Below are 18462 nucleotides of genomic sequence, written 5' to 3' on the forward strand. Positions count from 1 at the left end.
TGCAAGGAGTGTGGTGTTAATTCTCACTGAAATGAGGTTTTGCTCCCTAAGAACTTCAGCTTTCATCTCAGCAATGTTTAAAGCCACAAAAGGTGGCAGATGAAGGGTATGAAGGTGAGGGTGAGAATGTAATTTGCCGCAAGGACAGCTTGGCCAGGACTGACAGTCACAGCCAGGGAACACGCACTGCCCTCAGGATGTTCCATCCTGCCTGACCTTGACATTAGCAAGAAAACTCTGTCACAGCCAACACAGAGACACAAAAACCAGAGAAACAGAGACACTCAGCTACAAGCAATCCTTTAATGATCTCTAAAAGGTGTTTCTTTCTTAGCTTCACAACATTAACTCCGACTGGGAGATGTCAGCAACCTGCGGCAGCTTCAGATAGACCGAGTTCCAGAAGGTCACAAAGCGGGACCTCAGGTTCTGCTTCACAGAGTCCTTGGTCATCTTGTGGTTGATATCCAGGTAGTACTTGCTCTTGTCGGTGTAGGCTGGCCAGGAAACAGGCACGTCCGAATGGCCAACGTTGGGATCACTGGGGAAAAAGAAAACAGAGAGGCTCAGTTTTGAAGTTTTTGGCAGGAACACTGTCTGCTCAAGTCAGGCTTTAAGTGAGAGGAAAGGAGAGAATCTGACAGTGAGAAAAGCCATAGGAATTCTATCTGCCAGGAATGAGTGCACGACCTGCAGTCTCTTCCCTCCATCCCCACTGGTATCATCCCAGCTTCACAAAGGGACTTAACCTCTGTAATAACATCAGGATTGAGGAATAAGAAATACAGACACGGAACACTCTGATTTTGTGAATGAACCTGAAAACTTCCTGGACAAAACCAACAGCCTGAAGGGCTGCATCAAGCTCCAAATGTGGAATGGGAATCACTCACCCACTCCTGGCAAAGTTGGTCCAGTAAGCAATCATGGCCTTTGAGAGAGTTCTGTGCTTGGGCCGGTAGCCCAGAGGGGTGGCAAAGGGCTTCCCAAACACGTACTGCAGGTCATCAGTATGGTCTGCCCCAACCCAGCGGGGGTAGACGGGCATGCGGGACGGCTCAGAGAACACGTAGCTGTAGGTCTTGCCACTCCTGGGAAATCAAAGAGACTGGCTGAGCAAGGAGAAAGCAGAAAAAGGGCTGCAAATCCCAACCAACACACCAAACACCGTCAGGGCCACAGATTCAGCCTTGGAAGATGCTCACATGCATCACCTCACATGGGGTGGTTTCAGGAGAAAACATCCTGAGGCCATTTTTAACTTCCATTTCCAATTCTCACTCTCACCCTGCCCCATGTGCAACACCCCCAGGGCTGAGCTGCTCACTTGGCATTCTGCAGGTGCAGGTCCAGTGCCACCTGTGTGGGAATCAGGAAGATGTAGTCAGTGGTCAGGTCCACCACTGTCTTCTTCACAACCTCCTGCTCGGGTTTGTCACCCCAGCTCTGTGTGTAGATGTTGTAGGTGGCGTTGGCTCCAGCCTCACCCCTGTCCACGGTGAGGCCTTTGATCAAATTGTACACCTGGTCACTGAAAAGACAAATGATATGAATTAATTACTGAGCAGCAGCTTCAGGCAGGGCAGGGCTCTTGCCTGGTCCTTTCTCTTGAAGGCTCTGGACTTGGCAACAAAAGGCCTGGGCACCCAGGCTTGGAGCGACATCCTGTGTGGAAGGCTGTGCCCTGTCCACTCAAGTCTGACTCCTTGGGGTTTGGGAGCTACTCTGAAGAGCAGATGTCTCCTGCTGAGGGTTCTAAGGGCTCTGTCACTCACGCAGTGACCTTCACCAGCGGGCGGTTGATGGCGGGTACATCCACACCGGCAAAGATGTGCCCGTCCATGTTGTTGACCCCGGCCAGGTAATCGATGTCAGCAGCGTTGGCAAAGAGCTTCTCTGGCACGTCTGGGAGGAAATCCCCATCCACAACTGGGGAGAAGGCAAGGGTGAGCGCAAAGGGCACTGCAGGAGACAAGAATGGGGTCTGTTAGGAGGTGAGCAAACACAGATTTGTGTTCTGGCATATCTCATGACTCAAAGAGCTCAGGAAAGAACAAGGTGAGGTGAATGACAGCTTGAGCAGTGACTTCAGCATGGGCAGGAAGTCACCCAGATGCAGGGTAAACCTCATGACTGTGGCTGAAGGAGAAGAGCAAGAGGTCTGCCAGCCAAATACCACCTGCTAACATCCACAAATCCTCTCCTCCTTCAAATCCTTTCTGAAAAACCCAGCTAAAGATAGGAAAGAACTGAACTTCTCATCCCACCTGGCCATGTTGTCTGATTGTCAGGACAGCCAGCCCCAGAGTGTGCAGTTGCACAGCAGTGAACAGAACTCTCTGTTCTGACCAAGGCTAAATGCTGTGGTTTGTGACCAGAAACTCCAGGAGAATCTTCTTGGGAAAGGAATCCCCCTAGCACAAAAGCAGCAGCGTTCCTGCACTCCACCCAGCGACTCAAATAGAAATAGCAGGGGTAGGATCTTTTTTGTTTGTTTACAAGCTGTTTTCTGGGATTGCTCTTGCTGTTTTCATAGAACAGGAAGCCCAAACAGCGTCTCTGAGGCCAAGGCAGGGCCATTGGATAATCCAGCCACTGCTGCCATTGCATGGTGGGCAGTGTTCATCTGGTGCAATGTGCATCTGCCCACAGAAAGGGGACTGCAAGACTCTCATTAATGTCCCTTTTCTGAAGGGCACAAGCAATACCTCAACACTCCTGGCAGTTGCTCCCGAGTCCTGCCAAGAACTTGGGGACCCCATGGTGGCTGATGGACCACATCATGGGCAGGGGGACTTACTGGGCAGGTGAGTGAACTGCATGTGGTAGGACAGAGTCAAGTCTTTGGGATTAGAGTGGCGCAGGCAGTTGGCCAAGACGGTGGTGTTGTCTGTGGAGCAGCCCACCTTTTCTCCAAGCTGTGGCAGAAGAGAGAGAGAAACATCCCAGTGTTAGCTCCCAAAGGCAGGGGTTATTTTTTAAGAGGCAGAGCTGGGGTTTTAATCTCAATGTAGCAAAGTTCCACAGCGCTGTTTGGCACAGCTCCTGCCCAATTGCTTCCTAGCCGTGCTCTCCTCTAGGGAAAAACTTTTTTGGTTTCTATAGTCCTTCAAGCACGACTTGCACGTTACCTTTTTGGCCCAGACGAGCGGATCCCTCTGGATGGCCCAGTTGCAGACCCCGACACCGCTCTGGCTGATGGCTCTCTTGAACAGGCCCTTGTTCTTTGGGGACAGCGTCTGGGGGGCAAAATGGAAACAAGAGGGGTTTGGGCACAAACTCCTGAGGACACCATGGCCTGCCAGACCAGGTGGATGGCCTTGCAGGGTGTGCACCTGTCCCAGGGAAGCTTCAAGGTCTTGTGGTGTTCAACAGTGTCAGGAGTTAAAGCTAAAAAGTGAGATGTCGAGAAGAGGAGCAGAGGAGGGGGACATGGAAAGTAAAGGCTGTTTCTTCACAGGACACTTGGCTGCACTGGTGGGATGGATGAAGCTGAAGAAGGAGGAGCAGCTACAAAGCACTGAGGCTGAGCATTGCTGGGCTGGCCAGGGCAGGACATTAACGAGGCAGCAGTGGGGAGGAAAGCAGATGAGTGCCAAGGGGTCCCTCTCTCCCACTGGCAGAGCAGGGGCTCTGATCAGAACCAACGAGGATAATTCACCTGCAGGGAGACACTGGCGGCACCGGCCGATTCGCCAAAGATGGTGATGTTGTCTGGGTCACCCCCAAAGGCCTTGATGTTCCTCTTCACCCAGGCAATGGCCATGTGCTGGTCCTTCAGCCCGTAGTTCCCTGAGGGACAGAGACCCCCCGGCAGTGAGCAGGGGCACGGCCAAGCTGTCAAAGTGGGCACCGGGGGCAGGGTCCCAGGGAGGGATCGGCCCTGGTACCTGGCAGGTTTTCATCCCCGGTGCTCAGGAAGCCCAGCGGCCCCACGCGGTAGTTGATGGTCACCACAATGACGTTGCCCCGCACGGCGATCTCTTCCCCATCGTACAGGTAGTTGTCCAGGAAATTGGCTCCCTGGCTGCCTCCGAGCAGGAAGCACCGCCTAGATATAAATCATCACAGGCAGCTTGGTAGAGACTGGGAGGAGGGGAACAGGAGCAGAGTGAGCCCCCACTGAGCTGGGGGGTGCTGCTCCTCCATCCCTCATCCCCTCCCTGAGCACTGCTCCACCTGCCCTGGGCAGGAGCTGACTTGATGCTCTGCAAGTACATCCTTGCTCTGCTCAAGGGGCTGACCCTCCCAGCAGGGTGAAGGTGAGTTAGGACATTGTCTGACACAGTTCCCACCTTTCCCCCTGAAAATCACTGCTCAGCAGCTGCCCACTATGGAACAGAACTGCTGAGAGAGGCTGCAGCACAATCTGTGCACACAAGGCAGGTGGGAAAGCCCATCCCAGGTCCCTTCGAGCCTCATACCCTGTTTTCTCCCTTGAGGGACCCAGATGTTCAGGTAGAGACAGTCCTCACTCCCACGGACGTCAGTCTGTGTCAGCTTCAACTGCATGCAGCGTTTTTTGAATTCCTTTGCCTTCAGAGTTCCTGAATGAAAAGAGGGATGACCAGTTAAGGGCATCAGCTCCATTTTCTGGTTGGAAGTTGTCTGCTCACCCATCCTTTCCTCTGTGAGTCCAGTGCAAGTGGCAGCAAAGCCTTGCCAGCCACTGTGCCTGGTATGAGGGAGTGACAAACTGGGAGTCTTTCCCTTTTGAACCAGCTTTGGACAGCCAAGGCATAGGGAAGGCAGGTGCAGGTGCCATGCCTGAGTTTTGTTACTTCCCAGGGTTACTTGAGTTTCTTGGGAACATTTAGACACAGACTCTCAGACCTTTCAGGAGACAAAGAGATTTTTCTTGGCCATGCTTAGTTGATGAAAGCAGGCAAGAACATCTTTAGTTTGAGAAAAACCAACTAAAAGAAAGAGAAGCAAGAATAAAGCCCCAAACCAAAGGCATTCAAAAGTTGGACCTTACCATCCCAGCCAGGATGAGGTTGGGGGTCTTCCAGAGTCTTTGGAGGGGCAGCAAAGGGGATCCCTCTGAAGATGTCAACGTAGCCCCCAAAGAGTCCCAGTTTCTTGCTCTCTCCTTCCACAAATCCTCCCTCAGTGAGCACCACACCCAGCTACAGGAGGTACCATGGAGAAGAGAAAATCCATTGCTCTGCCCTTCATAACTCTGGCTTCCCACACTGCCACCCATTGCCATCCCACCCTCCCCATCCGTGCCCTTGGTGGAAAGCCCCCAGGTGCCACTGGAGCTGTGCCTGTGCAGGTGTCCTGCAGGTGCCCTTGGGAGCAGAGAGGCAGCAGCAATTCCCCCACAGGCCCAAAGACAAATGGCAGGAGCAGAAAACCTCCAGCTTGAGGGTGCAAAGCCAGCTTTGTACTTACTGTGGCAGCCCAGGCTACCCCGAGGTAGGAGCACAGGGCCAAGGCCAGGATGTGCCAGCGAGCCATGGTGAGAGCAGCCCTGAGGGGAAAGTCCCAGCTGGACACTGTTTATAAAGCCACCAGTGCAGGTGTGTGTGCCAATGCCATGGGCCAGGATTGGCTCTGGGCTGAAGCAGGGCAGCCTCCACAGCCTTGTCCTTCAGTAGCCTGAGGCCAGTCCCTGGCTGAGGGGCATGGCCCTGTGAGAGCCCTGCAGCTGCTGCTTGTCTGGGCTGGAGGCCAAACCAAAGGAAATTGCTCAGTCCAAGAAAATTCCAGAGAAATTAAACCCAATGGAGTCTTGAGAAGCCTCATCCAAGCACAGGGGGCTGAAATCATATTAAGCTGTGCAGTAGAACATAATATCAGCAACCTACAAGAAGCCTTGCATTCGTAACACACTGGGGAATGTAAAAGGTTCAAAATAACAGCAAGTCTTAAAGCTGATTCCATCCAACAGCAGCCAGATTGCTCATCAAGTTCACACAGAGTCCAGAATTTCTGTCTCCATTTCATTGCCACATCTATCAGAAAGCTTGAAGTTTCCTTCCTCCTCATATCTCTACAGGCTCATGGCAGTAGCTCTTTGTCATCTTCACTGCTTTTTGTGTTTGTCAGAGAGAGAGGGGAATGGATAGATACAAATAATAGCTTTGAAATTTGTCTCTTAACAGAAAACTCATCTGTCATTGTGCAATACCTTTCCACATTTAATCCCAGCGCTGGTAGAACATCTGTTGATAAGAGAAGCAAAGAAGGAAAGGATTCCCGTGCATTTTATGGTGAGAGTCCTCATAGGAACCTGCAAAAATGGAGTTTGTGTTCCAGATTTCTAAAAAGAGACTCAGCCAGGTGAGCAATGGGTTGGTTTAACTTTGGCTCAACCTCCCTTGATCACACACTGGTACCATAAAGGATCTCATGGCACCACTGAAGAAAGAAAATTTTTAAAAATCCACTCAAAGCTACATGCACTTGCACACTGACAGAGGAGCTCTACCCTGGCTGGCAGGAAACCCTCCAGCACTCAGGAATGATCTGTGTGAAATCTGTGTTGGAAAGGCTTCATTTGTTCTCCTGGAGCTACTGCAGCTACTCACTGGGACAGGGGCAAAGCAAGAGGGAACTGCAGGCATCAACTCAATCTGGAAATTTCCTTTAAAAAGAACCAGTGAAGGCCAACAGTGAGAAAATGAAAGATGTTTCTTGTGGGAGATCTCCCAGATTGTTCTTCTGGCAGAGCCATTGGAGGCCAGGAGAGCACAGGAACACATGACATCAATTCTTGGAAACCCTGGCCTTGGCTCCAGCCCTCTGGAAGCAGGCAGGAGGATGGCTCTAGTGCAGGGGCTCCCCAGGGATGGGCTCCCCATCCTCCAGCCTCTCTGCATGGAGAACCTCAACACACACACACACACACCAGGGTGCCATCCCCTGTGACACCCCTGCTCTCCTCCCAGCATCCACAGCCCCAGTGTCCCACGCCAACCCTGAGTTCTCCACACCAGCCAGGCCTGTGGGGCAGCTCCAGCACAGCTGGATCCCCTTGCTCTCCCCACAGGGTACCAGGGCCTGGACAGACCAGGCCCAGTGTGTGGATGGGGACATGTGCTGGACAAGGTTTGTGGAAAGTTGTGCTCTTTATCCTGCCCTGCTCAGAGCTGCAGCTCCTCAGCCCAATCCAGCCCAGCCTCTGCCCCAAAACCAGTGGGGAATCACCACCCCCATGGATTTATTCTGTCCCATCAGTTTTTCAGCAATGTCGGTGCATGATAAACAACAGGTCAGGACTGGTTTGCATTCACCTGTTGCAGCTGTAGCTCTCTATGATCTGGTTGGCAGTAGCAGGAACTTTGATGGTAACACAGGGAAATCCAGAGGACAGGTCAGGATTGGGGCTGTCCTGCCTGGGCTCACAGGGGCAATGAGGAAAAACAACCCCAGGGCCAATAGCTGGCTGAGCAGGGAGAGACTGGACCCCAGCTGCCATCAGCTTCCCCGGGACGTTGGGGTATCACAGCCAGGGGAACACACACTGCCCACACAATGGATGTGCTTTCCTGCCTGATCTTAATACTGGCAAGAAAATCCTGTCATGGCAAACAAAATGAGAACCAGAGTCACTCAGTTACAAGCCTTTAATGAACTATCTTTAAAGGGTTCAGAACATTAACTCCGACTGGGAGATGTCAGCGACCTGCGGCAGCTTCAGATAGACCGAGTTCCAGAAGGTCACAAAGCGGGACCTCAGGTCCTGCTTCACAGAGTCCTTGTTCATCTTGTGGTTGATATCCAGGTAGTGCTTGCCATCGTTGGTGTAGGCTGGCCAGGAAACAGGCACATCTGAATGCCCTTTGTTGGGATCACTGGGGGAAAAAGGAGACACAGAAGCTCAGTTTTATCAGGGCAGCTTAGGGATGCAGTTAAATGTGTGACCATGCAGAGTGTTTGACACTGGCACAAGCACTAGGAATTGTGCCTGCCAGGAGTGAGTTGATAACCTGCAGCCTTCTCCCTCCATCCCCACTGGCATAATCCCAGCTTCACACAGGAACTTATGTCCTGCCTGAACACAAGGATTGAGGAGTAAACCTCATCGAGTGGAAGCAGAGATCATAAGTAATGAAAATGCCTCTGTCTTCCCCACATGTGCTATGGAGGAGGAGAACGCAGACCAAACTCCAGTCCTGTGAGACACAGAGCCCTGCTCACAACACAAATAAAGAGAACTTCTGGGAATGATCCTGAAAAGTTCCTGGGCAAAACCAGTAGCCTGAAATGCTGCATCAAACCACAGATCACTCACCCAGTTCTAGCAAAATTGGTCCAGTAAGCAATCATGGCCTTTGAGAGAGTCCTGTGCTTGGGCCAGTAGCCCAGAGGGGTGGCAAAGGGCTTCCCAAACACGTACTGCAGGTCATCAGCATGGTCTGCCCCAACCCAGCGGGGGTAGACGGGCATGCGGGACGGCTCAGAGAACACATAGCTGTAGGTCTTGCCACTCCTGGGAAATCAAAGAGACTGGCTGAGCAAGGAGAAAGAAGAAAAAGGGCTGCAAATCCCAACCAACACACCAAACACCGTCAGGGCCACAGATTCAGCCTTGGAAGATGCTCACATGCACCACCTCACATGGGGAGAAAACATCCTGAGGCCATTTTTAACTTCCATTTCCAATTCTCACCCTAACCCTGCCCCATGTGCACCACCCCCAGGGCTGAGCTGCTCACTTGGCATTCTGCAGGTGCAGGTCCAGTGCCACCTGTGTGGGAATCAGGAAGATGTAGTCAGTGGTCAGGTCCACCACTGTCTTCTTCACGACCTCCTGCTCGGGTTTGTCACCCCAGCTCTGTGTGTAGATGTTGTAGGTGGCGTTGGCTCCAGCCTCACCCCTGTCCACGGTGAGACCTTTGATCAAATTGTACACCTGGTCACTGAAAAGACAAATGATATGAATTAATTACTGAGCAGCAGCTTCAGGCAGGGCAGGGCTCTTGCCTGGTCCTTTCTCTTGAAGGCTCTGGACTTGGCAACAAAAGGCCCGGGCACCCAGGCTTGGAGCGACATCCTGTGTGGAAGGCTGTGCCCTGTCCACTCAAGTCTGACTCCTTGGGGTTTGGGAGCTACTCTGAAGAGCAGATGTCTCCTGCTGAGGGTTCTACGGGCTCTGTCACTCACGCAGTGACCTTCACCAGCGGGCGGTTGATGGCGGGTACATCCACACCAGCAAACATGTGTCCGTCCATGTTGTTGACCCCAGCCAGGTAATCGATGTCAGCAGCGTTGGCAAAGAGCTTCTCTGGCACGTCTGGGAGGAAATCTCCATCCACAACTGGGGAGAAGGCAAGGGTGTGCACCAGGGGCACTGCAAGAGACCAGAGTGGGGTCTGTAAGGAGGTGAGCAAACACAAATGTGTGCTCTGGCATATCCCAAGAAAAGGTTGAGGTGGGCAGTGTGCATCAGATGCAATATGCATCTGCCCACAGAAAGGTGACTGCAAGGGCTCTCATTAATGTCCCTTTTCTGAAGGGCACAAGCAACACCTCTACACTCCTGGCAGTTGCTCCCGAGTCCTGCAGGTGGTTTGGAGAGCCCAGGGTGGCTGATGGACTAGAGCAAAGGGCAGGGCACTTACTGGTTAGGTGGGTGAGCTGCAGGTGGTAGGCCAGGGTCAAGGCTTTGGGGTCAGAGATACGGAGGCAGTTGGCCAAGACGGTGGTGTTGTCTGTGGAGCAGCCCACCTTTTCTCCAAGCTGTGGCGGAAGAGAGAGAAACATCCTAGCATTACTTCCAAAGCCAGGAGTAGTTTTTATGCAGTCAGATATGTGGGTTCGTTTAAATCTCTTTTTAATCTCAAAGCAGCGACTTTCCACAGCACTGTTGGACACAGCTCTTGGCCAATCACTTCCTAGCCAGGTTTTCCTCTAGGGAATTGGTTTGTTTCTTTTTATAGTTTTCCAAGCACAACTTGCACGTTACCTTTTTGGCCCAGACGAGTGGATTCCTCTGGATGGCCCAGCTGCAGACCCCGACACCGCTCTGGCTGATGGCTCTCTTGAACAGGCCCTTGTTCTTTGGGGACAGCGTCTGGGGGGCAAAATGGAAACAAGAGGGGTTTGGGAACAAACTCCTGAGGACACCACGGCCTGCCAGACCCCACACATCTTGTGCACTCAGCCTGGGGAAACTGCCCAGTCTTGAGGCGTGCAACAGTCACAGGACTTAAACATGAAGAGAGAAGAGAAGAGAAGAGAAGAGAAGAGAAGAGAAGAGAAGAGAAGAGAAGAGAAGAGAAGAGAAGAGAAGAGGAACACAGAAAGTAAAGGCTGTTTCCCCACACCTCCCAAAAGCAAGGACATGTGGCTGCACTGGTGGGATGGATGAAGCTGAAGGAGGAGCAGCTACAAAGCACTGAGGCTGAGCATTGCTGGGCTGGCCAGGGCAGGACATTAACGAGGCAGAAGTGGGGAGGAAAGCAGATGAGTGCCAAGGGGTCCCTCTCTCCCACTGGCAGAGCAGGGGCTCTGATCAGAACCAACGAGGATAACTCACCTGCAGGGAGACACTGGCGGCACCGGCCGATTCCCCAAAGATGGTGATGTTGTCTGGGTCACCCCCAAAGGCCTTGATGTTCCTCTTCACCCAGGCAATGGCCATGTGCTGGTCCTTCAGCCCGTAGTTCCCTGAGGGACAGAGATCCCCCGGCAGTGAGCAGGGGCACGGCCAAGCTGTCAAAGTGGGCACCGGGGGCAGGGTCCCAGGGAGGGATCGGCCCTGGTACCTGGCAGGTTTTCATCCCCGGTGCTCAGGAAGCCCAGCGGCCCCACGCGGTAGTTGATGGTCACCACAATGACGTTGCCCCGCACGGCGATCTCTTCCCCATCGTACAGGTAGTTGTCCAGGAAATTGGCTCCCTGGCTGCCTCCGAGCAGGAAGGCACCGCCGTAGATATAAACCATCACAGGCAGCTTGGTAGAGACTGGGAGGAGGGGAACAGGAGCAGAGTGAGCCCCCACTGAGCTGGGAGGTGCTGCCCCTCCATCCCTCATCCCCTCCCTGAGCACTGCTCCACCTGCCCTGGGCAGGAGCTGACTTGATGCTCTGCAAGTACATCCTTGCTCTGCTCAAGGGGCTGACCCTCCCAGCAGGGTGAAGGTGAGTTAGGACATTGTCTGACACAGTTCCCACCTTTCCCCCTGAAAATCACTGCTCAGCAGCTGCCCACTATGGAACAGAACTGCTGAGAGAGGCTGCAGCACAATCTGTGCACACAAGGCAGGTGGGAAAGCCCATCCCAGGTCCCTTCTAGCCTCATACCCTGTTTTCTCCCTTGAGGGACCCAGATGTTCAGGTAGAGACAGTCCTCACTACCACGGACGTCAGTCTGTGTCAGCGTCACCTGCATGCAGCGTTTTTTGAATTCTTTTGCTTCCAGTGTTCCTAAGAGTGGAAAAGGAAAACAGCAAGTCCTAATTAAGGGCATCAGCTCCATTTTCTGGTTGGAAGTTGTCTGCTCACCTGTCCTTTCCTCTGTGAGTTCAGTGCAAATGGCAGCAAAGCCTCCCCAGCTATCGTGACCAGTCTGAGTAATATGTTGTACCATTTTCCATATGTGCCAGATTGAGGAGAGAGAAGTGAAAATATAACCCCAAACCATAGGTATTCAAAAGTTGGACCTTACCATCCCAGCCAGGATGAGGTTGGGGGTCTTCCAGAGTCTTTGGAGGGGCAGCAAAGGGGATCCCTCTGAAGATGTCAACGTAGCCCCCAAAGAGTCCCAGTTTCTTGCTCTCTCCTTGCACAAATCCTCCCTCAGTGTGCACCACACCCAGCTACAGGAGGTACCATGGAGAAGAGAAAATCCATTGCTCTGCCCTTCATAACTCTGGCTTCCCACACTGCCACCCATTCCCATCCCACCCTCCCCATCCGTGCCCTTGGTGGAAAGCCCCCAGGTGCCACTGGAGCTGTGCCTGTCCTGCAGGTGTCCTGCAGGTGCCCTTGGGAGCAGAGAGGCAGCAGCAATTCCCCCACAGGCCCAAAGACAAATGGCAGGAGCAGAAAACCTCCAGCTTGAGGGTGCAAAGCCGGCTTTGTACTTACTGTGGCAGCCCAGGCTACCCCGAGGTAGGAGCACAGGGCCAAGGCCAGGATGTGCCAGCGAGCCATGGTGAGAGCAGCCCTGAGGGGAAAGTCCCAGCTGGACACTGCGTTTATAAAGCCACCAGTGCAGATGTGTGTGCCAATGGCATGGGCCAGGATTGGCTCTGGGCTGAAGCAGGGCAGCCTCCACAGCCTTGTCCTTCAGTAGCCTGAGGCCAGTCCCTGGCTGAGGGGCATGGCCCTGTGAGAGCCCTGCAGCTGCTGCTTGTCTGGGCTGGAGGCCAATCTCCTCAGGTATATTTTTGATTTTCTACATGGCCACTTACCTGATCAGACTATACTTCCCACACTCAGAGAGATTTGGCAATGCAACTTCTCTGTTATTTTTCCTCTCTGGTGTATTAGCAGCTCATTTAGATGCTTGCCTCTCTCTTGGGAGCTTTTTGAGCTTCCTCATTAGCCAGTTATTATGAAAATGTAGACACCCATTTACCCATAGCAGTGGTGAACACTTTTTTCCAGGTCTGGACAGCAGCATCCAGTGGTTTGTTTGCGATTTCTTCATGACAAAGATGGCATTGTGTGGGTGACAGGTCCTGCTGAGGGAAATCAGGCTCTCACCCCAAAACAGGGAATTGTTATGTACCTCTCTAAGAAACAGGGAAGGGACCAGGTTTGCACTCTGCCTGTAGCTCACAGAGACATGGGACTGTCACTAGAACATGTGAAAATGAAGTTTGTGCTCCAGATTCCAGAAGAGAAGGGACTCAGCTGAGTGACCCTATAGCTTTGGCCCAACTTCTGCATCAAGGGGAAATGCAAGAGGAGAAAGCCATTGAATTTTTTTTTTTCTTTAAAGAGTGCAGATGAAGGTCAACAGTGAGAAAATGAAAGATGTTTCTTGTGGGAGATCTCCCAGATTGTCCTTCTGGCAAAGCAAATCAGGGTCAGGTGTACACAGAACGCAGGACATCGATTTCTGGCAGAAAATCAGGTTTACTGCATCCCAGGATATGTGGGGTGTGCTGGGAGGGGAAGTGCCCTTCACCACATCCCCAGGTCCCCTCACCTCAAGTGGACTTTTCCTGGAGTGGCACTGCCAGGCAGTTTTCCCCTGTGCCTCCTCTGTTGTTCCCTAAAGGGATAAAGCAGAACAAGGCAGCAGCTTCAGCAGCTGGAGGTCTCCAGCCATCTCCCCCCTGTTCCTGAGCTCTCCCTTTCCCAAGGGGATCCAGCATGTGGAACATCTCTGGCACAGCTGAGCCCTGTGTCCCCCACCTCTGTGGGGTCTTTGAGTCAGGGGTGGTGGCACGTCTGTGTGTCTGTGTGTCTGTGTGTCTGTGTTACAGCTGCTGCTCTTCCTCCTGCCCATCCCAGCAAGGTGGGAACTGTGGGAACTGTGTGTGTTCCTTCTGTGAGAGCTCTGGCATGGAGTAGAAACAGTTCAACCCCCAAATACCCAGGAGCCAGCCTCCACCCACAAAACCATAAGCCTGGCTTAAAAGTTGTGATTAATGATAAAAGAACTGCTTTCAGCCTGTAGGGTGCAGCAGAAGCGCATTTTAATGGAAACAAAGAACACCAGCTTGGAAGGGATCTCCAGGAGCACCTGATCCAACCTCCCTTGGCAAAGCCCCGTCTAGTTAACACAGCCCAGCTGATCTGAGAAGTGTCCAGTGTTGGGGAATCCACCAATTCCCTGGGGAGGTAATTCCAATGACTGATTGCTCTCACTATGAAAATTTGTCCTCTAGTACTCAATTGTATCTCCCCAGGAGTGACTCGTACACATTATCCCTCATTTTAAACATGTGACACCTCCTAAAAGGAGTCTCCATCTCCTCTGTAGCCCCACTTTAAACATTTGAACTTGGTGGTAAGGTCTCCCCTTTTCAGGTGGGCTGACACTGCAGTTCTAGAGCTCACCTGAGTATTGTGAGAGCCGAGGGGGGACTCCCAGAGCTGTGAGAGCAGGTGGCAGCACAGCACAGGGAAATGCTTTAAAAGGAGCCACCCCTGGCACTCCTTGTGTGACTTACACAGCAACAATGTCCCGGGTGAGCTCGAGGGGAGAGCCTCTGGGCTGTGCCATGGTTTCTTCTTTTTTATTTCCTGGGGAAGAGCAGCAGTGCAAGTCTGTACCCCAAAAGCCTCTGGGAACAGTTTATCCATCCCATATGTGTCCACAGTTCCTGAGCTCCCCTTCCTTCTGTGCTCGCTTTTTGTGTTACATTAATTCCACGCTGTATCTCTCTCACAGAGCCTGGAGGACTCACTGGCCTGAGAGATTCCCCAGATGTGGCATGAGCTCTCCATAAATTCCAAACATTTATTTTCCCTAAGATTTCGTGGCATTCTTGGAAGTCTGGGCTTTGAGTAGAGTGGAATGCCTTTAGAGGAAATATTACATCTCCTAGCCGAGGTCTGGCTGGAGTTTCTTTCTGACTTTTTTTACTCTTTATTCTATAGAGCTGTTACACTGATCCTATGTTTCACCTCAAGAAGGAAACCATACATTTATGGATATAAAAATGATATAAAAATATGATGCAGTGGTCAAAGCTGTCAGCAGTTAAAACATTACTTCCAACTGCCCTCTGCTAATGACTTGCATCCTTTTTTCCAGGAACAGTGACATTCAAAGTGCCTGGCAAGGGGCTTCCAGATTATTGGAAGTCTTGGTGACAGAGAGAGAAACTCCTCCTGAAAATAGCTTTCTTAGGGGAACTCTTTTCCAGTGTAAACCAGAATGGACTGTTAAGTTCTCATCTATACCAGCACAAATCCCTATCAGCCCTGTGCAATGCCCAGATAGTAGAGGGTAGAATATGCTTCATTTCCTTCCACATTGTGTTCCCTTACTCTTAGCAATGTTCCACAGCATTAAGTATCCAAACTACAACATTTTTTTCATGTTATTACTGCTTTCCTTCAAAAAAACCCTTGTTTTTATTGGGCATTTTCATCCTTGGCTCGTGTAACTTCACCAACTTTTATCTCCCTCCTTCGAGCCGCAGCTTTTCCCCGCTCATCTTTGTAATCTGACATTGTGATTTGTTCACTTGTGTGCTTGTTTTTCTCCTCAAAGAAGATTTGCTGAATCATTGGGGAGGAGGCAAGAGCTGTAGAGGCAGCTGGTGGCCAGTGATAAAACCAGGGCCACATCCAGCCTTGAGGGTTTGCAAGTGACAGCCCTTCAGTTGAAGGCCTGAGTCACATTCCCTTCTGAGCTAAGATTGCTGGGCTCTTGGGGATTGAGAAGGGAGGATGAGGAGGTGGCACTCCCAAAGCAGAAATTATTGTTCCTGCTAAAGTTTGTGTTGTATCTTCTGCAAAATTAATAATGATGCTGTGAGAAAACTTGCAGGTTGGGGGCTAAATGGATGTTGTGCCCTTTTGAAATCCTTAGGCACATTCAAATGCAAAGTATTATCAATCCTGCTGAGTTCACCACCACAGCTGTGGCTCTGTGCAGCAGGCACAGGGACATGGCTCTCTGACTTTCCAACTGTTTCCCTGTGTTCCAGGTAACAGAGAAACCTCAGCTGTCTCATGCACACCCAGTCTGAAACCCAAGGCCTTCTGCCCTGCCAGCTCTGCCTTTAAGACACCAGGAAATGAGTTTTGTGCAGGTCTCATAAGTATCATTCAGAAATAAAGTCTTACCAATAGTACATCACAATTTTCCTAAGAAAAGAACTTTAACTTGGGATGTTCTACTTAGTTTTAATACTTCAAGGAGGTAAGACAAAATTGGTTAACAAACAAGACTGCAAGCCCAGCTCACCTGAGTTCCATTTCTTGTCCTACTCAAATTTGGGCAAGTATTTTAAGGTGGAAAATGCAGGTTGGCAGATTCCAATGCAGAACTTTGATGCTTTATGGGGTTTTTGTGGGGTTTTTCATGATGCCACTCCAGTGTTTTGCTGTGCATGTGCAGGAATTTTACCTCGCTCTTATCTGCAGATCTTGAAGCTGCTACAGGCTGGATCTAAAAAAGGAGCTGAGGCAGGGATGTCTGACTGACACATGCTCCACCATGTCCACACTCAGGATGGGGCCCTCTCAGGAACAGGAATGCTCTGTCATCTCCAACTTCCCCTTCCTCAACTGAGACAAGAGATAACTTCTACTTTATAAAGAGAAAAAACCAGTGAACTTGACCACTGCTAAAAATCCCACCAAAGCTCCTAATATAGATGAGCCTGGGATGTAAGATAAACTCCCATGGCTTTAAAATTATTCAAGAGGAAGGCAGAATCAATGGAGATGGGTTTTTAAAACCCTTGCTCTTCATGAGGAAGCCTTGAACATCAGAGTTGTGTTGGCTGGTGCTGAATGTGGCTGTTGGAGCTTGCTGAGGAGCCCTTGATGCACACAGGAATTAAATGGCTGAGAGGTTGTTCATGACCTGGAGAAATGCAGATTATGGGCTGGAGCAGAATCAGCTGTGAGAAACTCAGCCTGAGAGTGGTGCAGAAACCACAGGGCTGTGACTCAGCTGGTGCAACTTCAGATGCCTACAGATACTGGGCTCCCTCTCTTCAGGGAGAGAAGTAGGTGCCTACAAGGCAGGACTTCAGCCCTGGGCTTTAAGAGAGAAAAATCGTTTCCTAGGTATGTTTCTTATCAAAAAAGATTTGAGTCAGCAGGTCACAGCAGAGATCTCCTGACCTGGTGTTGAAGGTTTCTTGCCTCATTTCCCATGGAGAGCAGGGGACAGCACTGCAGCCAAGGATGAGCACAACCTGCCAGCACAGGGGCAGGGCTTGCATCTCAGCAAAATCCCCAGATGCAGGCAGGACCCAAGACACCAGCCTGAAAAGGTGGTGGGATGCAGGATGAGGGCTGTCCATATGGTCTGATGACCTGATAACAGCAGTGGCCTGATAACAGCAAAGCTAAAGAAATGTGTTAAAGCTGCAGGTGTGGCACTGGCTCATCCTGCACGACCCAGCTCCATCAGGGAAACGGAGCAGAGGATGTGCCCTGCAGGGATGTCTCATTCCCCTCCCTGTCACAGCTGAGGTGTTTGCACAGGGGGCTTGCACAGGTCCAGGGGAGCTCATCCAAACACAGGAGGGTGTCCCTGGTATGATCTTCAGTGGATTGATTTGGTTATTGCTGCCCTAGGAGAAGATGTGAAGGGGTATTTGCTGGCTCTTGCTTTTTCACCTCAAATGGGAACAGTCCCTTTTCTATTCACTCAGGGGTTTTTACTATTTTTCAGACACAGAGCAATTATCTTACCAAACCTTAGTGACTGCTGGAACTGTGAAGTGGAAGATCCCCCTCCCAAACCTCAGGGGAAGCAGCACAGGGAGAAGCTGCTCTGGGCACTGAACAGGAGCAGCTCACTCAGTGAGCATCAGAATTGTTTGTTGTAAATCTGACTCTCACACTCAGCAATGCCCTAAGAAAACCTTCCCCATGCACTCTCTCAGGTCCCAAATTTCACATTTGCAGCTCCCAGGCTGCACTTAGCCAGGTTATTTGCATGGATGGGGGGCTGCCTGGTGCCTGGGTGGCAAAGGGCTGACAGGCCTTTCCTGCCAATCTGTCTGTTGTTCAGATGAAGTGGTTGGAAAGTGCTCACTCTCCAGTTCCCTCTTTGGCTCAGGCACTCTGATAAGGCCTGGGCTGTCCTATCTTGCCCTGGGAGCTGTTCCTCCTCCCTAACAGGCTCCTTTCCCCGGCTGGCAGTTAGCAGCCGGCAGTGCTTGATAAACTTATCAGACCAAAGCTGAGCTCAGTGCACGCTCAGCTCCTCCCCAGCCCCAGATTTCCCCATTCCTGAGGACTCTCTGCTCTCTGCCTGCCTTGCTGGCTGGTGCAGTGAACACAGATCCCCCTTGGGCCCACAGGTCAAAATCAGCCCAAGGACCAGATTGAGGAGTGCTCAGATTGAAGCAGCACATTCAGAGTGAGGGCACTGAGTGGGATGTTCACAGCTCATATCCAGCTCTGTCTCTCTCCCTGCAATATTATTCACAAGTCAAAATGCTCCTGTCTGGTTTATCCTCCCTGTGTTGCTGCTCACCCTGTTCCTCTGCTGGTTGTGAGTTTAGTGGGTTCAATGCAGGGTCTCTGTGCCTGCTGCAGGATTGCTGAGCCAGCTCTGGAGCGAGGGTGCTCTGCTGGATTCAGTTCCTATCTCTGGTTATTGCTGCCACAGTTGGGCGTTCCAGCCCCATCAAGGCTCCATTGTGTGAGGTGCTGGATGTGGCAGATAAGGAGGAGCAGCCTCATTCCTGACTATCTTACAGTTGAAATAAACAAGTGAAATGAAGGGGAGAGAGGGAATGATTATCCTCCTCTCACAGATGGGGTGAAGATCATCTGAGAGCTTCACAGTGTGCTGAACAACTTCAGAAATCCAGCACTCAAGCCTTGGCCAAGGTCGTGCAGGAAATGGGTGGCAG

The 18462-nt window shown here is 51.4% G+C and overlaps 2 protein-coding genes across 2 annotated transcripts; both read right to left on the reverse strand.

The window, feature by feature from the left end:
- Positions 1–336: 336 nt before the first annotated feature.
- On the reverse strand, positions 337–5463 carry LOC135455162 (bile salt-activated lipase-like). The gene is given in 12 exon segments (XM_064728115.1): positions 337–541; positions 894–1091; positions 1328–1531; positions 1776–1962; positions 2801–2918; positions 3132–3239; positions 3662–3792; positions 3891–4054; positions 4056–4086; positions 4425–4547; positions 4979–5129; positions 5398–5463. Coding segments are annotated over 12 exon segments (1686 nt in total).
- Positions 5464–7559: 2096 nt separating this feature from the next.
- On the reverse strand, positions 7560–12115 carry LOC135455035 (bile salt-activated lipase-like). Its single transcript, XM_064727826.1, has 11 exons — positions 12041–12115; positions 11619–11769; positions 11255–11377; positions 10719–10916; positions 10490–10620; positions 9917–10024; positions 9573–9690; positions 9115–9301; positions 8667–8870; positions 8243–8440; positions 7560–7802 (listed from the first exon to the last, which is right to left on the reverse strand). Exons 1-11 carry the CDS (start codon positions 12104–12106, stop codon positions 7598–7600), a joined length of 1689 nt encoding a protein of 562 aa, XP_064583896.1. The 5' UTR covers positions 12107–12115; the 3' UTR covers positions 7560–7597.
- Positions 12116–18462: the final 6347 nt, after the last annotated feature.

This window comes from Zonotrichia leucophrys, chromosome 17, assembly GCF_028769735.1.
Source record: "Zonotrichia leucophrys gambelii isolate GWCS_2022_RI chromosome 17, RI_Zleu_2.0, whole genome shotgun sequence".
Lineage (NCBI taxonomy): Eukaryota > Metazoa > Chordata > Aves > Passeriformes > Passerellidae > Zonotrichia > Zonotrichia leucophrys.

Bases quoted from the DNA above. Each gene is read 5' to 3' on its own strand.
- LOC135455035 (XM_064727826.1), bottom strand. From the start codon at position 12,106: ATGGCTCGCTGGCACATCCTGGCCTTGGCCCTGTGCTCCTACCTCGGG. The intron at 10,025-10,489 runs GTGAGTTATCCT...TTTGCCCCCCAG, and splicing joins CCGCCAGTGTCTCCCTGCAG to ACGCTGTCCCCAAAGAACAA. The intron at 9,691-9,916 runs GTAACGTGCAAG...CTTCCGCCACAG, and splicing joins CACTCGTCTGGGCCAAAAAG to CTTGGAGAAAAGGTGGGCTG.